Source organism: Columba livia, chromosome 1, assembly GCF_036013475.1.
Source record: "Columba livia isolate bColLiv1 breed racing homer chromosome 1, bColLiv1.pat.W.v2, whole genome shotgun sequence".
Taxonomy (NCBI): domain Eukaryota; kingdom Metazoa; phylum Chordata; class Aves; order Columbiformes; family Columbidae; genus Columba; species Columba livia.
Window position 1 is genome coordinate 121105008 of NC_088602.1, and position 20955 is coordinate 121125962.

The 20955-nt window shown below is 38.1% G+C and overlaps 1 protein-coding gene across 3 annotated transcripts in view; it reads right to left on the reverse strand.

The window, feature by feature from the left end:
- The window catches only part of MGAT4A (alpha-1,3-mannosyl-glycoprotein 4-beta-N-acetylglucosaminyltransferase A), an 87985-nt gene that overhangs the window by 8527 nt on the left and 58503 nt on the right, over nt 1-20955 (reverse strand). For all 3 annotated transcript variants that reach the window (XM_065075640.1, XM_065075647.1, XM_021287699.2), the window contains 5 exons: nt 15770-15900; nt 15032-15139; nt 14429-14622; nt 2350-2428; nt 48-114 (listed from right to left, as the gene is read on the reverse strand). In XM_065075640.1, the coding sequence (XP_064931712.1) occupies nt 48-114; nt 2350-2428; nt 14429-14622; nt 15032-15139; nt 15770-15900 (579 nt within the window). The remainder of the gene's footprint in view (nt 1-47; nt 115-2349; nt 2429-14428; nt 14623-15031; nt 15140-15769; nt 15901-20955) is intronic.

The window sequence follows — 20955 nt, forward strand, 5'->3', positions numbered from 1 at the left end:
AATTGTTGCAACAGTAACAATACACATTTCTTTCCACTGTGACATACCTATCCTGAAGAAACCATCCTCTAAGCGTTTGTCTTTGGTTTCTTTGCTTAATACCAGTTCTTCGTTCTACAACAAAGCACAAATGGGATCATTTACTTTGATATATGACTTTGCCAAGGAAAAACAAATGTGTGTGCACTCTAGTTATATATTCAGCATCCATCTTTTCTAAATAATTATGAACAGGCCTGAATAGTTATTTATAGCCTTAGACAAGCTGACACACACACATAAAATCAGCAGTGTTGCAGAACTGAATAGTATTTGTCTTCAAAGTAGAAAAAATAAGTACTTTAAGTGCCCCATGTAACTCGCACATTGACTGCCATGTGAACAGAACACATAGCAGATACTGGCATACACAGCAGAAGAAAAGCAAAGGCAGGATCTTGCCTTCCTTTCCTATGGTTGAGGCAGAGAATTCTCTAAGGACAAATGAAATTTACAGCTTACTTTTTCATGTAAGAATTTGGGAGAGATGAAAAGCCATCAGACCAGCGAGGAAAGCATTGCAATTAACACTTCCTCACTAAAAAAGGATGGATATCAATAAGTTTCTTTAATAAGCACAGAAAAATGAGATTGTAAACGAGAGCTTCAAAAGCAACTGGAAAATTGCAACCAGGATCTTAGGAATCAAAACGCTCGGCAAAACAGAAGACTGAATTCATCCGCTTTTTAAAATGTTTTATTTCCTACTTTTAAGGGAGACCGCTAAAAATGTGGATTTTTTGGTTTGGGTTTTTTTTGAGGTTGGTGGGTGGGTTGTTGTTTTTTTTGTGTGTGTGTGTTTCTGTTGTTGTTGGGTTGGGGTTTGTTAGTTCGGTTGTTTAATTTTTTCACTTGCCTTTTTGTTTGTTTTGGTTTTTCTGAGTGTGCTGCTTGAGTCCCAGACAAATCCAGTCTGGGGACACTCTTGTTTCTAAGGGTTGTTTTTTGTGTTTCTGAATTCTGCTTAGGGAGGATCAGGGTCAAAGTACCTGCATGGGCTTCCAGCTCTACTGAAGCCCACCGTGGAGGAATCATTCCCTCAGGACAGTACCTGGCATTCTGCAGCATCTGTCCTCGCATTGGTGACATTTTCTGCTGACACCAGTGGCTTAGGAACAGAGCAGATGCAGAATTTCCTATTTACCTTTCCACAAATCATGTCAATAGCAATAGAAGCTCAGTAGTGTTACTTCCTTAAGGGATGTGCCAGTTTGAGGGACATTTCACAGCTGAGTGTAGCCCCCAAAAAAATGCTTGTTGCACATTTTTTCTCATTATCTTGTGCATTCTTGTGGTATCTTGGGCCCAGATGAAGTGAGGGCTGCTGGTCTTTTTGTGGTTGAATATATCTCCAAAGGCCTTGAGAAACAAAACCCATATATCTTATAATACAATATAATATCCCACAATATGATATAATATCCCACATATTGTGTTGTATACTTAGAATCAAACTGACAAACTTCTTTTTAGGGAATGGTTGGAATTTCCTATTTTTGCTTGCTCCCAGGAAGACAAACTGCAAGAATGGAGAAGTGAACTCCTCCATGATCATTTACCATTTTTTTTTTTAAGAAATACTTCGCTGTTTTAATACTAAATGAAATAAACTTGTCTGAAGTAATATCTTAATCTTCTCACAGAGTTTTGTGATATAAATGGTTAGCTATAATATCTAGTTGAAGAAAAAGAACCCATATCATCTGGCTTGAAGCAATAATATACTTTAGATAGTGTGGTAATCTCTTGAGATGGAAATCAGACTCATTTATAGATTAAAAAAAACCAACAAACCAACCAACCAAACAACAACAACAACACCCCACAGACACAAACCACCACCACCACCACCACCACAATTAATCAGGAGGAAAGAACACATTCAGTTTAGGAGTCCAGGTATTTCAATATCTACTAAGGTCTGGATGTGTGTCCATTCCTGAACCAAGACTATCTTACTAAGTCAAAAAGCGGTTTGACTTAGCTTTCCCTTTTTTCAAAATGCACAGGAAAGTTAAGTTCTTGTTTTGTTTTAAATAGCAGCAGTGAATTGGAAGAAAATGAGCTTGTTCACCTCTAAATTATCAACAGCACTTGTAGCAGACTGCACCCTGAATGAACATCTGAATAGTTACAATAGCTTTCTGTGAGTAAATCCAATCAAAAAGAAAAAAATATGAGAACATCAGAGCATCAAGATCCTACAGTTAAAAATAGAAGCATTCATGTCTCTCTCAGTTAAAAAAGGCAATAAAATTAGGCTTTGCTTGTATCCTATAATGGAGAAGACACGAATCAATAAATTCATACCTGAAAAGGCAAAACTTCCACAGTTGTGTTTAGAAGTATGTCTCCTGGATGCTCTGGATTGCCACTGTGAAATAAGTACCTATAAAAGAAAAGGGAAAAATAAAACAATCTACACACATCAGTCAGAATCAGCTAAGTTACTATCTCACATGTTAATAGTCACCTGACAGATGTTACAATGACAAACAAAACTTTTACACTGGACCTACATCAGCTGGCAATATGAAATGAAAGATGGTTTCACACACTACAGTAATTTAAAGGGCTAATGCTTTGTATGTTTCAAAGAGTAGTTGGGCAAGATTTTACTTAGAAAGGTGGTTTCCATAACCTGGTCTTGACAGATTGCGTTATACAAAGTGACAGGTGCTGCAGTCATTGCCTGGCACCGTCTGGTGTCACCTCCAGAAGACGAAGCCCTGCCTCCCCCATCTCTCCCCACCACACATCTCCCCCTCCTTGTGCCCACAGGCTGAACGCTGCAGATCCATTCAGAAACGCTTCTGGGAACCTGCCCAAGTCAACATTTTGCCAGGCCATTTTTCCCCAAGACCATCTCTCCACTCTGGTTCATTGCAAAGTCTCATTAATGCCTGCGCCAGGAATTTTTTGGTGAAGGATTTGGAGAGGAAATCGTATGAGGAGCAGCTGAAGTCACTTGGTTTGTTCAGCCTGGAGAAGAGGAGACTGAGGGGAGACCTCATGGGGCTACAGCTTCCTCACAAGGGGAGGAGGAGGGGCAGGTGCTGAGCTCTTCTCTCCGGTGATCAATGACAGAACTGGAGGGAATGGCAGGAAGATGTGCCAGGGGAGGTTCAGGTTGGACATTAGGAAAAGGTTCTTCCCCCAGAGGGTGCTGGAGCACTGGAACAGGCTCCCCAGGGAGGTGTCACCGCCCCAAGCCTGACAGTGTTCAAGAAGAGACTGGACAACACCTTCAGACACATGGTGTGACCTGTGGGGTTGTCACATGCAGCAACAGGAGTTGGACTCAATGATCGTTGTGGGTCCCTTCAGTCCTACGATTCTATGATTCAATATCCACAGCCTTAGTGTTCCCTGAATTCAAGCTTCTATTCCAAACACTGTTTTGCTTTGTTTTAAACAAAAGCATGTTTTGGATATGTATATATAAAAGGAAAGGCCCCCTTTTTATACCTGTGCAAAGTCCACATTACATTCATCCAGTTGTGCATTTAATGAATTTTTAATATGTTTAAAACTATATCAAAACCATCTCTACATGTAACAAACAGTGAAGTGTAAGTGTTCAAATTCTAGCTTTTCACTCTCAAACAGCTTTTGCAGTACTATGCATGTGTAGGTAATGTTACAAAAGACACAGTTTAATTCCCATGTCTTTATATATAACACAAACTTCATATTCTTTTGAATACATATTATGTAAACAGGTAAGAATATTTTTTACCACTAGGTGGTATCAATGCTTGAAAAATTGTTCATTACTATTTTTTTCTAGTGGACCACAGAGTTTATTCATATTACTGTCAAAAACTACATAGATACTACACCTACTCAGATGCCACTTTTAACAAGCCTATTTTATTTTTAATACATTTAAATGAATATGTAAAAGTCTATCAACACATTTCAAACCTTTCTTCAATTGGAACTTAGAGAAATTAACAGTAAGCACCATCTTCGCCATTAAATACATCACAGGGACAAAATTAGTTCAGAAATTATCACTTGATTAAAATTACAAACATTAGCTCAATTTGCAATTTATTAAGACATAATTGGAGATGTCAATTCCAGTCTGTCTTTATCCAATATGTCTGAAACCAGGTAAGTACTTGCCATTAATCCATACTCCCTAGCTACAAGACAAGTAGAAGAAAACAGAGCTCTCTGACTCTGTCTGTGATCCCAAAATGATAGAATTGAAAAAAATACACACACATATATGTAACATTTCTTCTATCAAGGCTCAGAAAAAAGTAAAAGCACCGTGTGATATAAGAAAGCTACATTGATTTCTATGGAACCGGTTTAAGCAGAACTGCACAGATTGAACTGCAAAACAAACCTGGATTCAGTGAGCTTCAGCACAGTGTGTTCTTCAAGAAAAGTAATTTCCCCACTGTAGTTCAATGTAAAGGTTAGTCAACTCTAAAGCACACAAGATACCTAAAACATCTACAGTTCTTCCAGGAAAAATCTTGTGACTTTTTCTAAACATTAGTGATATCCAAAAAACCCCAAAGACTTAATTGTCCTTTCTAGGAAGATGCCTTTATTGTACGTTTCAATAATAAGCACAACAAAACTCTTGGCAAAGCTGACCAAAAGTTTAAAAGTATATTCTGCTGCCTTCCAACCTAGCAGATCTAACTTGCCACCCTTTAGTCTGTCAGATATCCTAATAGTTATTGGGATTTTTCCCCTTGAAAACCCTGAAAATTGTAAGGAGACTTATTTTAAAATACATATGTGATCAAATACTCATGTCTGAGATGCTGCCATCAAACACTCCAACCAAACCACAGACACGCTGCTTTTCCTCAGTGCTTTCTAGTCCAAAATCTTATTGCTGAGAAGACAGACCTAAAAAGCCACAAAGAAAGTCCATGATCTTTGATCACTGAGCAATAATGGGTTTGGGATGTTTGGATGGGTTTTTTTTGGTGGGTGGGCAGGGGGAAGTGGTGGTGCTGGGTTGTTTTTTCTTGTTTGTGGAATTTTCTTTTTTTTGGGGGGGGGGTGGTGGTGGGGGTCGGGGGGAAGTATTTATTTATTTGGAGCTTGTTTATTGGTTTGATTTTTAAAACAACCCTGCAAACACGCAGCTACAGCCAACCATTTCTCCCACTGAGCCATCAACTTTTGAAACCCACGTGTGGTTTCCTCCCCCAGCTACATTAGGGGAAGACACACAAAGCTGGCACAATGCCAAAACAATTTACAGAAGTAATTAATAAAATATTATTTCCATGTAATCAAACCTGCTTTTTTGGTATGTTTTCTGTAACTGTCTGCCCACATACACACACACACACACACATGTAACATACGTTTATGTCACATCTTAGTTAAAATTGCTTAGAAAGGAACTGATATTTTTATATCTGAGCCTTGCTTGAACACTTGAAAGATAACACCTACGTAGAAAAAGTTTCACAGATTAAAAACAAAGGTATGAATATACACGCACAGTTTGCACATGTGATTAATCTCTTGCTTAGAAATAAAATTTACAAATTAAAAATATATTTGAAATAAAATTTAATTTACAAATAAGCAGATATTCTACAGGTTCTTTAAAAAGCGTCATTAGCTGTTCTTTTGTGAAAATTGCCTCCCTGGCACACTGAGCAGCCACCAGCTTTCAAGGTTTACAGACTATGAAAGGTTTTTCCGAATACAGGCACTGAAAGACCTGGAAGTAGTTGTGCTTTTGGCTACGTTCTTCTGACATCTGCCCTGGGATTTACAGGTGACAGTTCCTGTAAACACTGAAAACATATTTTTCCTTCCTAGTTAGCTGGCATTTGTCTTCAGATGTAATCACTAAGGTATTCTTGTCTATCTGTTGGCTAAACACAACACCTTCTGAAACATTTTATCAAAAGCAAAATTCTGAAACCTGTAGACGTCTAAATGCACTAATCCCAAACAAGTACAAATTCACTTTAAGTTAAAAATTACTACTATTACCTTATGGAATATTACTTTACAGCTTTTTTTAAATGAAAAAGTATAAACATGGACACATATGGACATTCTTGATGGAAGTCATCAGAAAAGTGACTAACAGCTGGTAACTGAAATGCTAATGTACCTGAACCTTAGAGAAACTTTTCCTCTATCAGCGTCTTTTGGAAGTCACAAGTCAAAGATAACAACAAGCTACTGTAGATATTCAAGAACATAGACATTCTCCCTTCCGCCAGAAGTTACAAAGTGGAGGAACTAACTTGCATACATTCTTGCATTACATAACCTCAGTGTAGTATGACAATAATAGAGGTTGTTAAACATTAATACCTTATGGGGCAGAAAAAAATATACAAAATTTCAAGAGCGCTGAAGGTTTTGGAAAAATAAATAAATAAACAAAACAACAACAACCACCACCATAAAAAAACTAACAAGGACAAAACAGACAAAAAAACCCCAAACAAACCCAAATAACCAAAACCAACAAACCAACAACAAACAAAACGGAATAAAGTCAAATTTGCAAAGATAACCTCCATTTTCATATTCAGTAACTTGAGTATTTACCCAAACTGAGGGTCTGACTTCTTACCACGGAGCTAGATACACCTAAAAATTAAGCTAACTGGAGGGGGTGTGGAAATAAAAGCTGAAAAGAATATTCATACGCATCCTAATACACAAAGAGAGAGGAGGGCAGAAGCACAATTATCACGCTGACAAACGGTATCATTAGCTTGCCAATGCAGTTCGCTATTACTGTTCTTTAAAGCCTACACTCAGATTCAGAAATACCCCAGCAGTGAGCGCTTGGGAAGCTTCTCATCTTTTGTAACATCCCCCCTCAAGATATGTATAAATTAATATAAATATTACTAATCTGCACTGTTAGCTTTAATATTCTTCTTTGAATAGCTTATCTTTTCCATCTTCCAGCACTAATCCATCATCTGTACTTTCAAAAACAAAAAACCCAAAACACCCAACTACTTGCAACTCTTTACCCTCCTCCTATTTTGCTTATGAAAGAAATGTATCTTCTTTCTCTCACATCAAAGCATATTTAGGCCCAGAAAGCTGTTATTCTATTACCTAATTTGTTTTCTCTTAGGCATCAAAAAATCTGTCTTACTGTCTGTTATATTTTATTTAAATAAATAGAGGTGCCAACATTTTTTATATACCTAGAAAGGGTGATTCTATGCATCTTCTATTTCATTGAGCAATTAAAAATGAGAACAAAACACAATCACTTCCAGTGAATTATGGCACCTTCATAAAAGGAAATAATATACAAAAACTCTTTAAAAAGCACCATTCACATCCGCTGACAATATATTTGGGGCTTGTTTTGAAGGAAAAAAAGACTTCTCTCACTTGATGCTGAACACAAATATTCTAAGAATCTATTTATGAATGCAGCCCTTTGTGCACTGTAAACATCAGGAATTAAATCCTTTTCTCTACATAGCCTCCTTACATCTCTTTTTAGCAATCTGATATATTTTAGCATATCTCATTTTCAGAAAAGGAAGAGAGGTAGGAAGGCAGAGAATAAATGTTTCCTCCCATGTTTGAGCAAATTATCCATAGCAACATGCAGCATATCAGTTTTTTAATTCTGCACAACATGAATTTCTATAAAAACAACATTCAGTCAGCAAATTTTTGGGTTTCTACAGATGCCATCATCCACTGCAGAAGTCATTATTCACCAATTTTATCCAGTATTTTTGATCACTGGATGCAAATGTGATAAAAGCAAACTAATCTACATCCTCTCTGTCATTTTCCCAGAATCCTCATTAGGAAATGTTATTTTACTGTCACTGGAAAGCCGTATTAACCCCGCATTATTTCCTTGTGCAAAATACAAACGGAAGATGAATGCTTTCTTTTCCCTCTCTCAAGTTCTATTTCTTTTATCTTTTATGCCTCTTACCCACTCTTTCGCAAAAACTGCTTATACTTCCAAAAAAAAGCTGAATTCCTCAAGTACTCACAATAGGTAAGCAATCTAATGAGAGCTTTTCTATCTTGTTATAGACCCCAATTTGAGGAAGAACAAAAGAAAACACCAACACCCCATGAAATTCTATGCAAAATTCCTGGTAAGATTTCACTTTCTCTGTCAGTCTAACTGTCCATACATAAAGTGGGGTGCATGGTTGAGAACTGTGAGGGATGAAGCCCCCCTGAAGAGCTGATAGGGGGATTTTGGGGAGTGGTGTTTTCTTATCCAACATACACCTAAGAACTAAATTTTCCCACACCATTTTAAAAGTCAATTTAAATCTTTTCATAACGTTACCTATACTATTTCCTAACTTCCTTCAAGTGAGCAATATACGTAGAAGGCATTTAGCTGGGCAAGGAAATCTTGTAATTCCCAGGTCTACTCCAGCTGTCTGTTTCCCAGTGAGGACAAGGAGATCACCTTTCAAAACCTGCACTGTGCTCTCTGAGCACACACACACCAACTGCAACAGAAAAGGGTTTGGCATTAAATTCATTTTAACTGGTTTTCATTTTTAGTTTTGGATGTGGTTTGGGGATTTTGGTGTTTTGTGGGGTTTTTTGTATGTTTGGGTTTTTTGCTGTGTTTGTTTTTTAAGGGAGGGGCTGTTATCTGTCCTGAAATCTTTGCTCTTTAAGGAGTTTACTTAAGTTAAGTGGCCCTTTTGTTCTTTTGCAAGGTTACTTCTGCTGAACTTTTAATCCAGGGACATGTAGAAAGGCTTTGGTTTCGTTTTGTGTTTTTGTTTGTTTGTTTGGGGTTTTTGTTTGTTTGTTTTGTTGTTGTGGTTGGTTGGTTGGGGTTTTTTACTTGTGTTTTGTTGTTGTTGTTATTTGGTTGTTGTGTTGGTTGGTTGTGGGGTTTTTTTAATATATGTGCGTGCACATAAACACTTTCCCCTCAGCTTAATTCTCCAGAAGCACATATAACTCCATTCAGTTTTCTTAAACATAGGCATTTGCCACCATTTCTGGTTGGCAAGGTGCAATTATGACATCTCAGAGACTCAAACCCTTCCATAAAGCAGGTGCAGTATTTTAGGGTCTCTGAAGTGGCATTAGACATCTACGGTTTAGGCAACAGCATTAAGCCTCTATGATTTCTGACTTAGATCTGTAAACCCAGGAACACTGCCAAAGACACAAATCTTGAATATTAGTGCCATTAAGGAGGAAGCAGCACATCCTTGGCTCAGGCAGCTCTTTTCTTCTGTCTCTGATCCACATTTCAGTTTTTTTTTCCCCTTTTCACATGAATCTCTTGCTTCATTGTGATGGGCAGAGTTCCACGCCCGAAGCAAACAGCATCAGCGGCTGGGAGCCTGCCTGCCAAATCCCCACTGTCAGTGCATCCATTTGAGGATGTTCTTCTCATTAGCACAGAAGCTTATGTAAACACAAAACCCAAAGACCTCACATTTTCTTTTTTACATACACTAAAACTAATATCCCACCTGCAATATACTGACAAACACCAAAACATTAAAAAAAAATAAATTCAAAGACTTTCAGAAATTTCCTATTGACTGACACCAGCATTAAAGCTTCATAAAATGAAGGTGATGTTAAACTTTAATAACCTATATTACATGTTCAGAATCAGAACAAAGATTATTTCTAAATCATACACCGTGTGTGCATGTATTACTTCAGCTGAAACTGCCCAAGAAAGGTTGAATGTATTGCATTGTGCTGAAGGAGAGTTTCTACACTGAGCAGTGATTATGATCGAAGAACAGCTAATACATCAGTCACATTACAGCTGTATTATTCTAAAAGTTCCACCTCACTGCCAGTTTTGGAAAGCTGTTAGAAAGTCTTTTTTTTCCTTTGTAATCCATTTGATGTTGTACCTCTGGACCCACAGGAGGACTTGCATTAACTAGAATTGAGATACATACATGACCAACTCCTGTGATGATACATTTTTTTTGGTAACTTTGTTCTACTTAAAAAAAACCCATAAATTTCTTTTAAGTTTTCATAGCTAGAGAACCTGTTTTAAAAGCTACGTTTGTTTTCCTTTACGAAGTGGCAGTAATAACAGGCAAGCAACTCTCAATTTTATGCAAGTATTTTTCAGCACAGTCACAATAATTTCAAAGTAGACAAAGTAATGTACACATTTAGTTACCAGAAGCCCATCAACATATTCTTCATACTCAATACATTGATTTTCTAGCTCAAACAGTCAAATATATTTTTCTTGCATGAGTGGGAATTCTATGTTGTGAGAAGATGCCACAGGAAATATATGCAAGGTTAACACCACATGTTCCCTGTGATTCCAGGGTCAACAACATGGAAAATTAGATGATTAGCCTCAAATACTGCACATCCAATATCTATACCAACATCAGAACACAAAGAAATCAATGTATTCTACAACCTGTTTTATCAAATTATTAAGATTTCAGTTTAAAGCTGAAATTCCAGACTGCAAGTTCTACTTCATAAATCACTTTATTAATAATCAATGTCACATTAGGATGAGTACCCAATAACTTGCTAATAGAGTACCACAACTACAGTGGAACTATAGCATTAAAAGTAGAGCTAGAGGGGGATGGAAAAAACAAAATACCACCAACAAACACAAACACCACCAAAGACAAACTGCTAATTCTTTTGAAAATATTCAAAGTAACACTACCAAGCAGTTATATACAAGAAAAGATGAGTCTCATGTTTAAAACCACAAAAAATCTAAAGCAAATTTAGATATACATACAGCCGTAGGTTATGCACTTCCAAGGGCTTCCTCAGTGTAATTAGTGCACATGTCCTTGGAGAACAATATCTGATTTGTGTCAATCACATCTATGGGAGGACTCCAAAACTCAGGCAGTCAAAAAAGAGACTGTTATGACAATGACAGACACCAGCATCACTTAAGTGCTGCAGTGGAATGTCTTTCTGGGATCTGTTTTGTTTTTAAACCAGGATTACATTTGAAATTTACTACCTCTGTTCAAGATTCACTACTCTTGCACCAGTATTTCAGAGCTTCCTACATACAAAAAACCCTCAAGCAAAGTCTACAGTCAAAAGCTCTTTGCAATAAGCTGCTATGGTCAACATTGCTCACTGACTCCTCTGAAGAAAGAGTTAACTAGTGAAAAAGTATCTTGAATCTGTTAATTGTAATGAGAAAAATGAATTTACATTCAGAACTAACATTAAAGTAGTAATGATGTATGCTTCATAAAGAAACTTTGAAACTTGTAAATATAACTGTCAGTTTTAACAATTATGTGTGCTTTGAACAATAGCGTACATATCAATAATATCAAACAGGTACTTTTCAATAATTGCGTAAGAACCTAAGGGAACAGAAATTCAGTATTTCTCATCTTTACAATATATGCTGTTTTGAGCATTTAGAAAACAGCCCATGCATAAAAAAAACAAACAAACAAACCAAAACCAAGCCATCAGACCTTCAACACTGCTCCGAAATTTGTTTTTAAGAGAAAAGTCAATGAATCTACTTTCATTCTCAAAGATATGCTACTGAAAGAGAGGTATGAATATTCTTATATAAGAACGAGATCCTAGCTTAATATTAAGGGATATCAGTATTGTGGCTGGAGATCTTCTGCTTGGAAAAAAACTGCAAAGATTCAGTGGGAGAGCTAATGAACATTGAGCAATTTGAATTTACACGTGCCTGTTTTTCAGGTGTGGTTTAAGAACAAGTGCTGTCTCTTTGACTGTTCCATATTCAGCAGGGATCTGCCAACCAGGTCTTGCACAAATCAGCCAGAAATGTTACTCATACTGAGCTCAGCAAAGTAAGCTCAGTTCTCACTTTAACATTTTAAGAGATCCTTGCCAGCATTATCCCTGAAAATATTCTCAGGTCTCAAAAATGAAATATTTAAAGACTTAATGAAAGCTAATTACTGAACTGCTATACTCAACAGTAAATTTAAATTCAGTTCAGCAAAACATTTTGCATGGAAAAATAAACTACAGGAACAAGTTAGTGCTCTGTCACAGTGTAACAGACCTGCCATTCATTCAGTCGACTTGTGGTCAATATTTCCATTTAAAAACTTGTTCATCGAGAATTTATCATGGGAGCTATTAAGCAGGTACACCTCAAACTGACTTGGCAGACAAAATTTTCTGTAAATTCAAAGAGCTTTTCTATTACTTAAAAAAGAAAAGAACCTAGGGGAGAAACTTGCTGCATCCCTTCAGAAACACAAGATGGCTTTCCAAAGTGTATTTTCTACTTTTAATTCCCACAGCAGATGTATCTACCCACCACGTAAGTTTTCCTAATGCTTGATCCATTTTCCCATTTCTGTGTTTCAACCTGCAAGTCAGAGTTTTATTTTTGACTGCCTCAGCAAGCATCCTTGAAATATCACGAAACATCATTGCTCCACTTGACCTTCAGCCACCAGAGTCTGCTGCTGTTAAGTTGACAAACAAAAAAAGCCCCCAATAATTTGAAATGACAACACCTGTAGCCCTAACAGGACACTGACTTCAGAAAGGCAAAATTCTGCATTTTTGAGGACACTGTGGCAATAGAAGCTAAAATGATAATAAACTTTGAAATGGTATAGCTCAAACAATGTTAAGCTAAGTCTGAACAGGCAGCATCAGTCTAATTGGTGGACTCGCTTTGAGGAAGCAACAAGATTTTGCCTTTCTGCTAAAAATAAAGTATGTTTCTTCAACAAACAGAAATAATAACAGCAAAAAAAAAAATCATATCATCCTCTACTGCTGGGACTGCTCTTACCACAGCAGGTAGACATAACTATCTTAGGCCTAGCTATGGTTTTCCAGGGCATTATAATGAACACTGTCTTCCAACCTTTTGCACTGATAATTAGTACTTAGTTTTCCCCCCGTTCCCTCACCATTAAGGTAATACATATAAAAAATCAGGTCTTCAGATCTGTGCATATCATTTTTTAAATAACAGTGCTAGCCTATGACACTTGCTAGCAATGCTTTCTAAAATTGCCATTGTGCATCTGACTCATCCTAATTCACCCAAGATCAACATTTGTTGCTTACAGTTACTCTATTCATAATGTAGATGCATAGAATTTGTTATTAAAAGAAAAAAAGGACAACGTTTACTTCATAACTTTGAAAAAAAAATTTAAAAAAAAGAATTAACATATCTGAGTTGAAAAATGTGTATTTTTAAAACTATTGGCACATGATAAAAAAGATTCTGCCTTTAATCCAAGGTGCTATGGTAGTCAGATTCCTCAACACATGCATCTTTGGAAGCTAACCAGGAAAGTCTTTTAAAGCATAGTGATCAACTGAAAGAGTAATTTGACATCTCAAATGCCAAAGTTGAGTTTCATAGATCAGACTAGCTTGGAACCACATAGTAACAAGGAAAACTACTGATCCTCACTGTTGCACTAAGCCAAGGTGAAGACTTAGCCTTTGATTACGTACCATGGCACAGGAGTTGACTCACTGGATTCAGTTCAGGACTGTAGAAAAAGGGCTGCTTCATGAGAAAAGCATCCAGTCAAATCAACCCAAGAAACTTTGATCTACCAGACTATAGGTACTGGCCTCAAAAGAACACGTAAGCTACATGAAGGAAGGAGAAAAGGAATCCACTAATATAGCAACACTTAGACACCAAATACACAACTTATTTTATAAGTCTTGGACTACTAGGTTGGCAAGACAGTAAAAAGCAAAGCAGCAAATGAATCTCACACTAAAGGATGATTATAGTGCAAACTCTATTATCCTTACTTGATCTGACTAGTAGGTAAAAAGAAGTCACCTTTATTCCTCTAACAAATAAAGGTATTTCAAGGGCACATCCCTCCTTATTTTTTTGTTAAATTTTGATTTTCTTAAATAGGTCAACTTGGAGTCTTAGCACAGGGACTTTTTTCAAGCCCTAAAGCTACATCTAAAAAGCATTACCCTTCAGAGTTCCCAGCTTCAGGTCTGGAGACATCGTGATATGCTCCAGCAAGATTTCTGATGTGGACAATCAAGGGACTGAGGCTGCAGGGCACAACATACTGTACCACACACCATGCTGCACAATTGCTCTGTAATTAGAAGCAGACCAACCAAATACAAATAGATCCAAATTGACTTCTTTTAAATTCTCTTATGAACTGCCAGAGAAGCACTAGTTTTGAATTGCATTTATCAAAAAGACTCAAGATTAAATTAAAAAAAAAAAAAATACAAAATTTACAGTAGTAAAAGAATGAAGAGGGAAGACAGTACTGTTCATCGTTTCAGCTGAACTCCAAAGACCCTACGTCATTTCACTTTCGGTTATAATGACAGCCCCAAATTCTATCTTCAAGCATTCTTGGCAAAGAAGCAGCTTTAGATTTGAGACCAAAGGCAAATAATTACTAACCTTTCTACATTGACTGGCTTGTCAAATTTAAATAGAATATAATCCCCAGCAACCGGTGTGACAGCCCAGAAAAAGTCTTCCCCTACATAGGTTTTTTCTAGTGTATGTCCTTGGTAGACTTTTAAAGATGTCGAAACCTCTGCAGGTGGATTCACGTGGATTTTATGTAGTAATGGTTTCAGGAAGTCTTTATCCTAATTGAAAGAAAGACAAACATCAGGCTGGTCAGATAACCTGTTTTATTATGTTCTTTTCCCAAATGGTTACACTTAAACACTTGCATAAAAGGGAAAAATAATGCATTACTCATTTTTTGATGTATCAGATCCTATATTGATTAACAAGATTAACATGCCATTAAAGTAAAATATATATATATATATATATATATATCCCCAAGCAAAAATCCACAAAAATAAACTGATACGAGCAGTTCTTATATTTGATAGTATCCAGTTTAAATCAGATTTCATTCCAACTGGAGTAATATACAGCACACTTGAAAAAGCCACACAACAAGAAAATGCCTGTTTTGTCAAGGGCTACAAGGTTTTTCATTTAACTAGTCTGCTCTGGAAAGGAAGGAAATTTTTTGCTACTAACTGTGAGTTTCTGGATCTTCCCTGCTAGAGAGGAGTGGAGGCCAACATGCTGGAAAAGAGAAGGCCTGAAGCGTATCCGTAGATTAGATTTCTGTCGATCACAATGTTTCTGAAAGGGGGAGAAAGAGTGATTAAGAAAAAAAAATGATCACATTAGTAAAACCAACAAAAAATGGCTGAGTTCTTACTGCAAGTATGTAATGTCACATGAACCAAAAGACTCAGTGAGAACCCAGACCTATTTACCCTGTTGTTCTTGTTTTCATTCCAGAAATCTACCAAGACTGCTGTTCAAATATATTACTCTTCAAGGTTCTTGCACAGAACCTGTTTATTCAGTTTTCCAGCAAGGGTGCTACTTGAGAAATGAAGGACCAAAATCCAGAATTTATTCCCCATTTGGAACCTTCTCTATGCCTGCTGTCCAAGCAGTGGCATTCTGCAGAGCCTCAGTGGAGGCTACACGGACGAGTTTTAGGACTGTTATGCAAAGAAATTAACTAGATTTTTGCTTTTCATCCTATTGCATCTATCTCCAAAATCTGCAATAACAGTTACAATACCCCTGAGAACCGTCTCTCTGAAGTTCTTTTTGAGATTAAAATCTTGGTGGGAAGAAAGACTCTTTCAGGACATGCAGTAACCATAATACACAGCATGCCAGCCTCCAGCTCAACAAAACCAACTCATTCACCATCATGAAAACATTTTAGAAGCTTTATAATAAAAATAAACTTACAGCATCTTTCTCAGGGTTACACACTTTCACCCAGAGGATATGGTCCAGTAGCCAATCAATAGGTTTCTCCTTATAAAACATAAATATGAACTCTACAATAAGAGTGATATCTGGAGACTGGAACATTTTACCTGTGATGACATTAAGAATAACTAGAGTTATTTTAGATTAAAGATAGCATTGTCTTTTGAAATCAGGGAGACAACAGAAGATAAGTTTGTGTCAAAACAAGAAACACTGGCAATGAACAACTTGAAATCTCAATGTTATTAAAAGCTCTGTACATTCCAGCTATGCAAAACTAAATAAAGCAACTACTCAGACAAGAACTCATTTTAATATATGTTGGTGCTATCAAAATATTCAATGTATACTACAACACAGTCTCCGTCAGAACAGAAATTGTCAGTCTGAAAAAATAAAGTCAGACGACTTATGGATTCGTGTCTATTATTCTCCACGCCATGTGTGAGCTTCAAGCATCTGAGACAAGGAGCTGTTGCAAGCATTACCTGCCCAGTCAGACAATTTCAGCTTTTGCAGGTAAAAAAAGCAGAGAGGGAACACCTACCACTAACTCCAGATCCCTCTGTGTAGAAAATTAGAGGCAAAGAGGAAGCCACTAGAACATAACTAGAAAGAACCCAACTTAAAAAAACCCACAGAGACATTACATAGCAGCAACTGGAGTTTTTTTCTGAAATGCACAGGCCATCAGCAAAGTCATACTGAGGACATTTCCAACTAGCTATACTCAAAGCATTCAGCTGCCTAGTAGAAAGCCTAAGTCCCTCCCACAAACAAAAACTGCAGAACTTTTTCAAGTACTGCCATGACTTTGGGGCATCCAAGACAGCATACTGCTTCACCAAGTACAGATGGACTTCTGGGTGGCACTGTGCTATGGGATTCCTGGGAGCCCTGCAAACTGCTCAAAGGAGGCCTTGGCAAAAGAACTAAACTTACTGTTGATGAAGAAAGCCTATTTACTATCAACAGGAGCAACTTTTTATGTGATTGTGGAATACACTTCACCGTCAGCACAAGTGTCTGAAGAGAAAGGTGGCCAATAGACTGGGCTATGCTGTTAAACTGAATGCAGCTCTTAAGAAAGGTGGCTTGTAGGAAGGCTATCAGGAGCAACGCCTAACTGGGAATAGGGGGCAGTCCAAGGCTGCAGATAGACTGACAGCAATTGCTTCCACCAGGGAATGAGTACCAACTAAACTCCCAAAGACAGTTCCAGATTTGAGGGCAGATTCAGAAAACATCACCAGGTCTGCAGACCAAGTCTGCCTCTACTTTGCTAGGCTACAAGGGAGGAGGCAATGGAGAAATACATTACATGACAACAGATCTCTTAGGAGGACACTAGCTGCAGTGATTCAGTTCTGCAGATGGTGCTGAGATGTGGGCAGTGCTGACTTAGGCATGGGCTCTTGGGGCACAGGTGCGTTAATGGGTCAGAGTCCAATAGAAGCTCCTCAGTCAAAGTTTTCTGTCTGTCCACACTTGGGAATGCTCTACAACACATCAACACACAGCACTTTGGCATATAATTATTTTTTTTCCCCACTTGTAATCTGTGAGGCCTTCATAGGCTTTTTAAATAATAGGTTCCACAAATGGTAGATGTCCTAATATTTTCTCCTACATTTAAGGAATAACAGATGGAGTAGACACTAAGAACAGGTTCCTCTCTGAGGCGGCAAAATAACTTCCCATACTCGTCAGAAAACGGGATTTGGTTCTCACCTGCAAGAGGATTAAGTTATTTGGAAAGGCCACTAAGGAGCTGTATAGGCCAGTCTGGATGGCAAACAAATGTTTTGTGTGAAGCTTAAAAACTGTCAGCAGTGTAGCACTCTTTTGGCAAAGGTGGCTAAGTGCAAATGAACAAACGGTGCAAGGAGTCTACCTGATTTAGCCATTAAGATGTTCGCATTTATATAAACGAAAGAGAGGATATACCTAAAGTATCACCATGAATCAGTACTACACAAAAGGTAAACATTTATCTAGCCTTAAGTGATTAGGAACATACATTTCCACTGTGGGTGTACATGTGGACTGTCACTCAGAGTCAGACATTTAGTTACTTCTCTTTCTTTTGAGACTCACTGTAGTTTGTAATTCATAGGAAATTATCGCAAGGCAGCATAAAAACACCCAAGGAGCTTGGAGTTCAAATTCCTCTTGTAACAGCGATTGAAAATTTCTCCACTGAAACAGGTGACTGAGCCTGGCACATTATACAATATCTCAGAGTAGATACACAATGACAGGTTGTTAGCTTACATTTATTAGCAACAAGGCTATCTTTAAAAGGAAAGTGTCGAAGTTGCAGGGGCTTTGTTATGTGTGCTCTGACAATGCCAGATATCAGACTCTTACATAGGGAGATTTGCTTTGAGAATGCCAGGATCTCAAATTGTAAGTTTCTTTATTTTCTAAGAGGACAGACAGTTAGGAGATCACCTGAAGGGCCTCATTCTTTCCAGAAAACAGGTCTGATATGATCTCATTCCCTTAAGACTTGTATGAAGTTGGTTAAGAACATAGCCCATGAAATAATACTTATTTTGGAATTCTGAGAAGAGTTTGGAGGGGTCTGAGCGAGGCTACATCATGATGCAGTGCAATAAATATGGAAGAAGCATCTGACAAAAGTCTCGATTATTTAATCTGTTGGAATGATGCTATATTCATAAAGCAGACCATTCACACAATGGGCTGAGAAACAAATGTGGTAAGACATTAACTGAACTGACATGGCTAAATCAAAGTTGTTCCTTAGAAAAACCCTGTAATTGGGATGTTTATAAAACATAAACATTGACATCACTTGTAAGTGCTTTTTACAATGCAGTGCTCAAATAGGCATCTCCACCTGAAAATACTCTGTAACTAAAATTTGAAGCTCCCACTAAACAAGGGACAACTTCTACTAAACTAGGGACAACTGCAAAGCTTTCTTCTTTAAAGACATAAGAAAGATGTTATGATTTTTATTAGTATATTGTTACTATTTACACTCTATATTGTCATATTGTTTAACATTATTTGTGGAAGTAAATATTTAAAAATTGGTAGAAAACAATCATATGATTTGTAGAATGTTGTGTAAAGTATTCATGCAGAATAACAGCTCTTTCAGCTTGTCACACTTCCAACTAAACGGGCTCCCAATTTTCCTGGTGATTCATCTCTGCCTACTGCTTTCAACAGCAGCAGGCAGGAGAAGAGAAAAATATGAGAAACCCTAATCAAACACCAGCTGAAAAACGGGACTAGTCAGATGTTTATGGGACTGAAACCATCATTTCTAGATGACACCTGCAGAGACAGTCTGTCAGTCACACCTGCTTGCACAGGAAGTGGAAGCGATGCACAATACCGTGCGACTCAGAAGACAAAAACATCCCCACATCATCGCTCCCATCTCAATGGAAGCAGACTGACTGAAGAGACCGTTTATCCTCTTCCAGGAGGTACACATGGTCATGGTGCTCTGGAATCCTTTTCTTCTTCTATCCAAGGACAGAGCAATGGAACCACACTGTACATTTTTTCCTTCGATTAGCTCATCTGCTGAAGAGCACAAGGATTACAGTGTTCAGTTGTCATCTACGGTGAACAGACGCTCATAGACCACGTCACTTAAAACCTGAATATTAAGGTATCTTACCTACAATTGAATAAGCAAATAACAAGATGGAAGTTTACTCTTTTCTCTGATTTAAGTTATTGTAATTTTATTTAAAATAGAAACACAATATCAATAAACAAATTATTTACTTCCATATAGGCCCAGAGGCACTTTCCTCTAGGCCTCGATTGGCATACTACTGTCAACCATGCAGTCAACCGCTCCTGACTTGGGGAATAATCTAGTTAACATGGTGATGTCACAGGACACATCAAAAAAAGATTAAAAAATAATAATAAACCACCACCCAACCCCACCCTGATATGTCCAACTGTAACCAGTTAGAATATACTAGGTAAGCATCAGCTGGCTGTACCTGCACTAGCATCTTCAGACCCAACCATCCTCTCTTACTTTACACTGCCCAGCAACATGGAAGGGTTCAACAATGCAGGCAATGCCTTCTCACTTTAATTTGTAATGATCACTGGAGTGAAGATGAACAGGCAACACCCTGTTCCAGAGACAAGCCCTCATCTTCCTTCAGTAACCAAGAACAGACCACACGCTACTTGTTGAAATGCTGTCACCACCTTCCACACCCAGCTTGGCACAGCTTTGTCCCAGCTCCAGTGTAACACAGCATCCCTCACCTGTCGCTCCTGTCTCAGGACATCACGAGCACAACATAGCAGTACTGCCATGTTCATGCTCAATGTTCTCCTTTTCTCCCTGAGAACACTCTCCCCACACCAGCTCACAGACAGGACTCTGCAGTGAAGCCCCTGGCAAAAAAAACCCTCTGGACCCCTGACTGTCCACAGCTACTCCTTGGGATGGAAAGCAGCGCACTACAACTCCTACTCCACTGATCTAGCACCACAGCCCATCTGAATCCAAATCAGCCAAGCCTCTGCCTAGGCTCTCCTGAGCGAGGGTAGCAGCATTAGCCTGGCTTCCCTAGGGCATAGCCATAGTCCAAGAAGCAGCATTTGCCAAGGTCCTGCAGTCCTGTGGCCACCCATGCAGCTGCAGGTGAGGAAAGTGCTGTGAGCCATGGAGCCACTGAGATGCCACCCAAATCCAGCCTACAGATTGTCCACTGGCCAGCCCCAGTGTGCAGTCAAAAATCAGGAAGTCAAACAGACCTAAGCAAAAACTGCACTCAATACGCACTGCCTGATACCAAAGACAACGTGAAAGAATTCAAGAAATGGCTCATTTTGCACCACATTCATGCACTTGGTACTGTGCACAAGAATAGGCATAAATGAAGGAGAGCCTGCTGACGAAATTTCAGAGGTTTCAGATTTTGGGTGCACACAACCTACCCTTGGAAAGAAATTTCAAAATCCAAGAGAATTAAGACTCAAAGGTAAAATCCTGCTCCATAAATCTAGAGATTTAAAAAACGTGGAAGACTTTCTCCATATTATTTATCTATACTGAGAAAAGTGAGAGCCAAGACTGGGGAAAAAAAAAAAAAATGGAACATTTTCTGCTATTTATTGTGCCCTTCCAAGACTTCCATCTGATT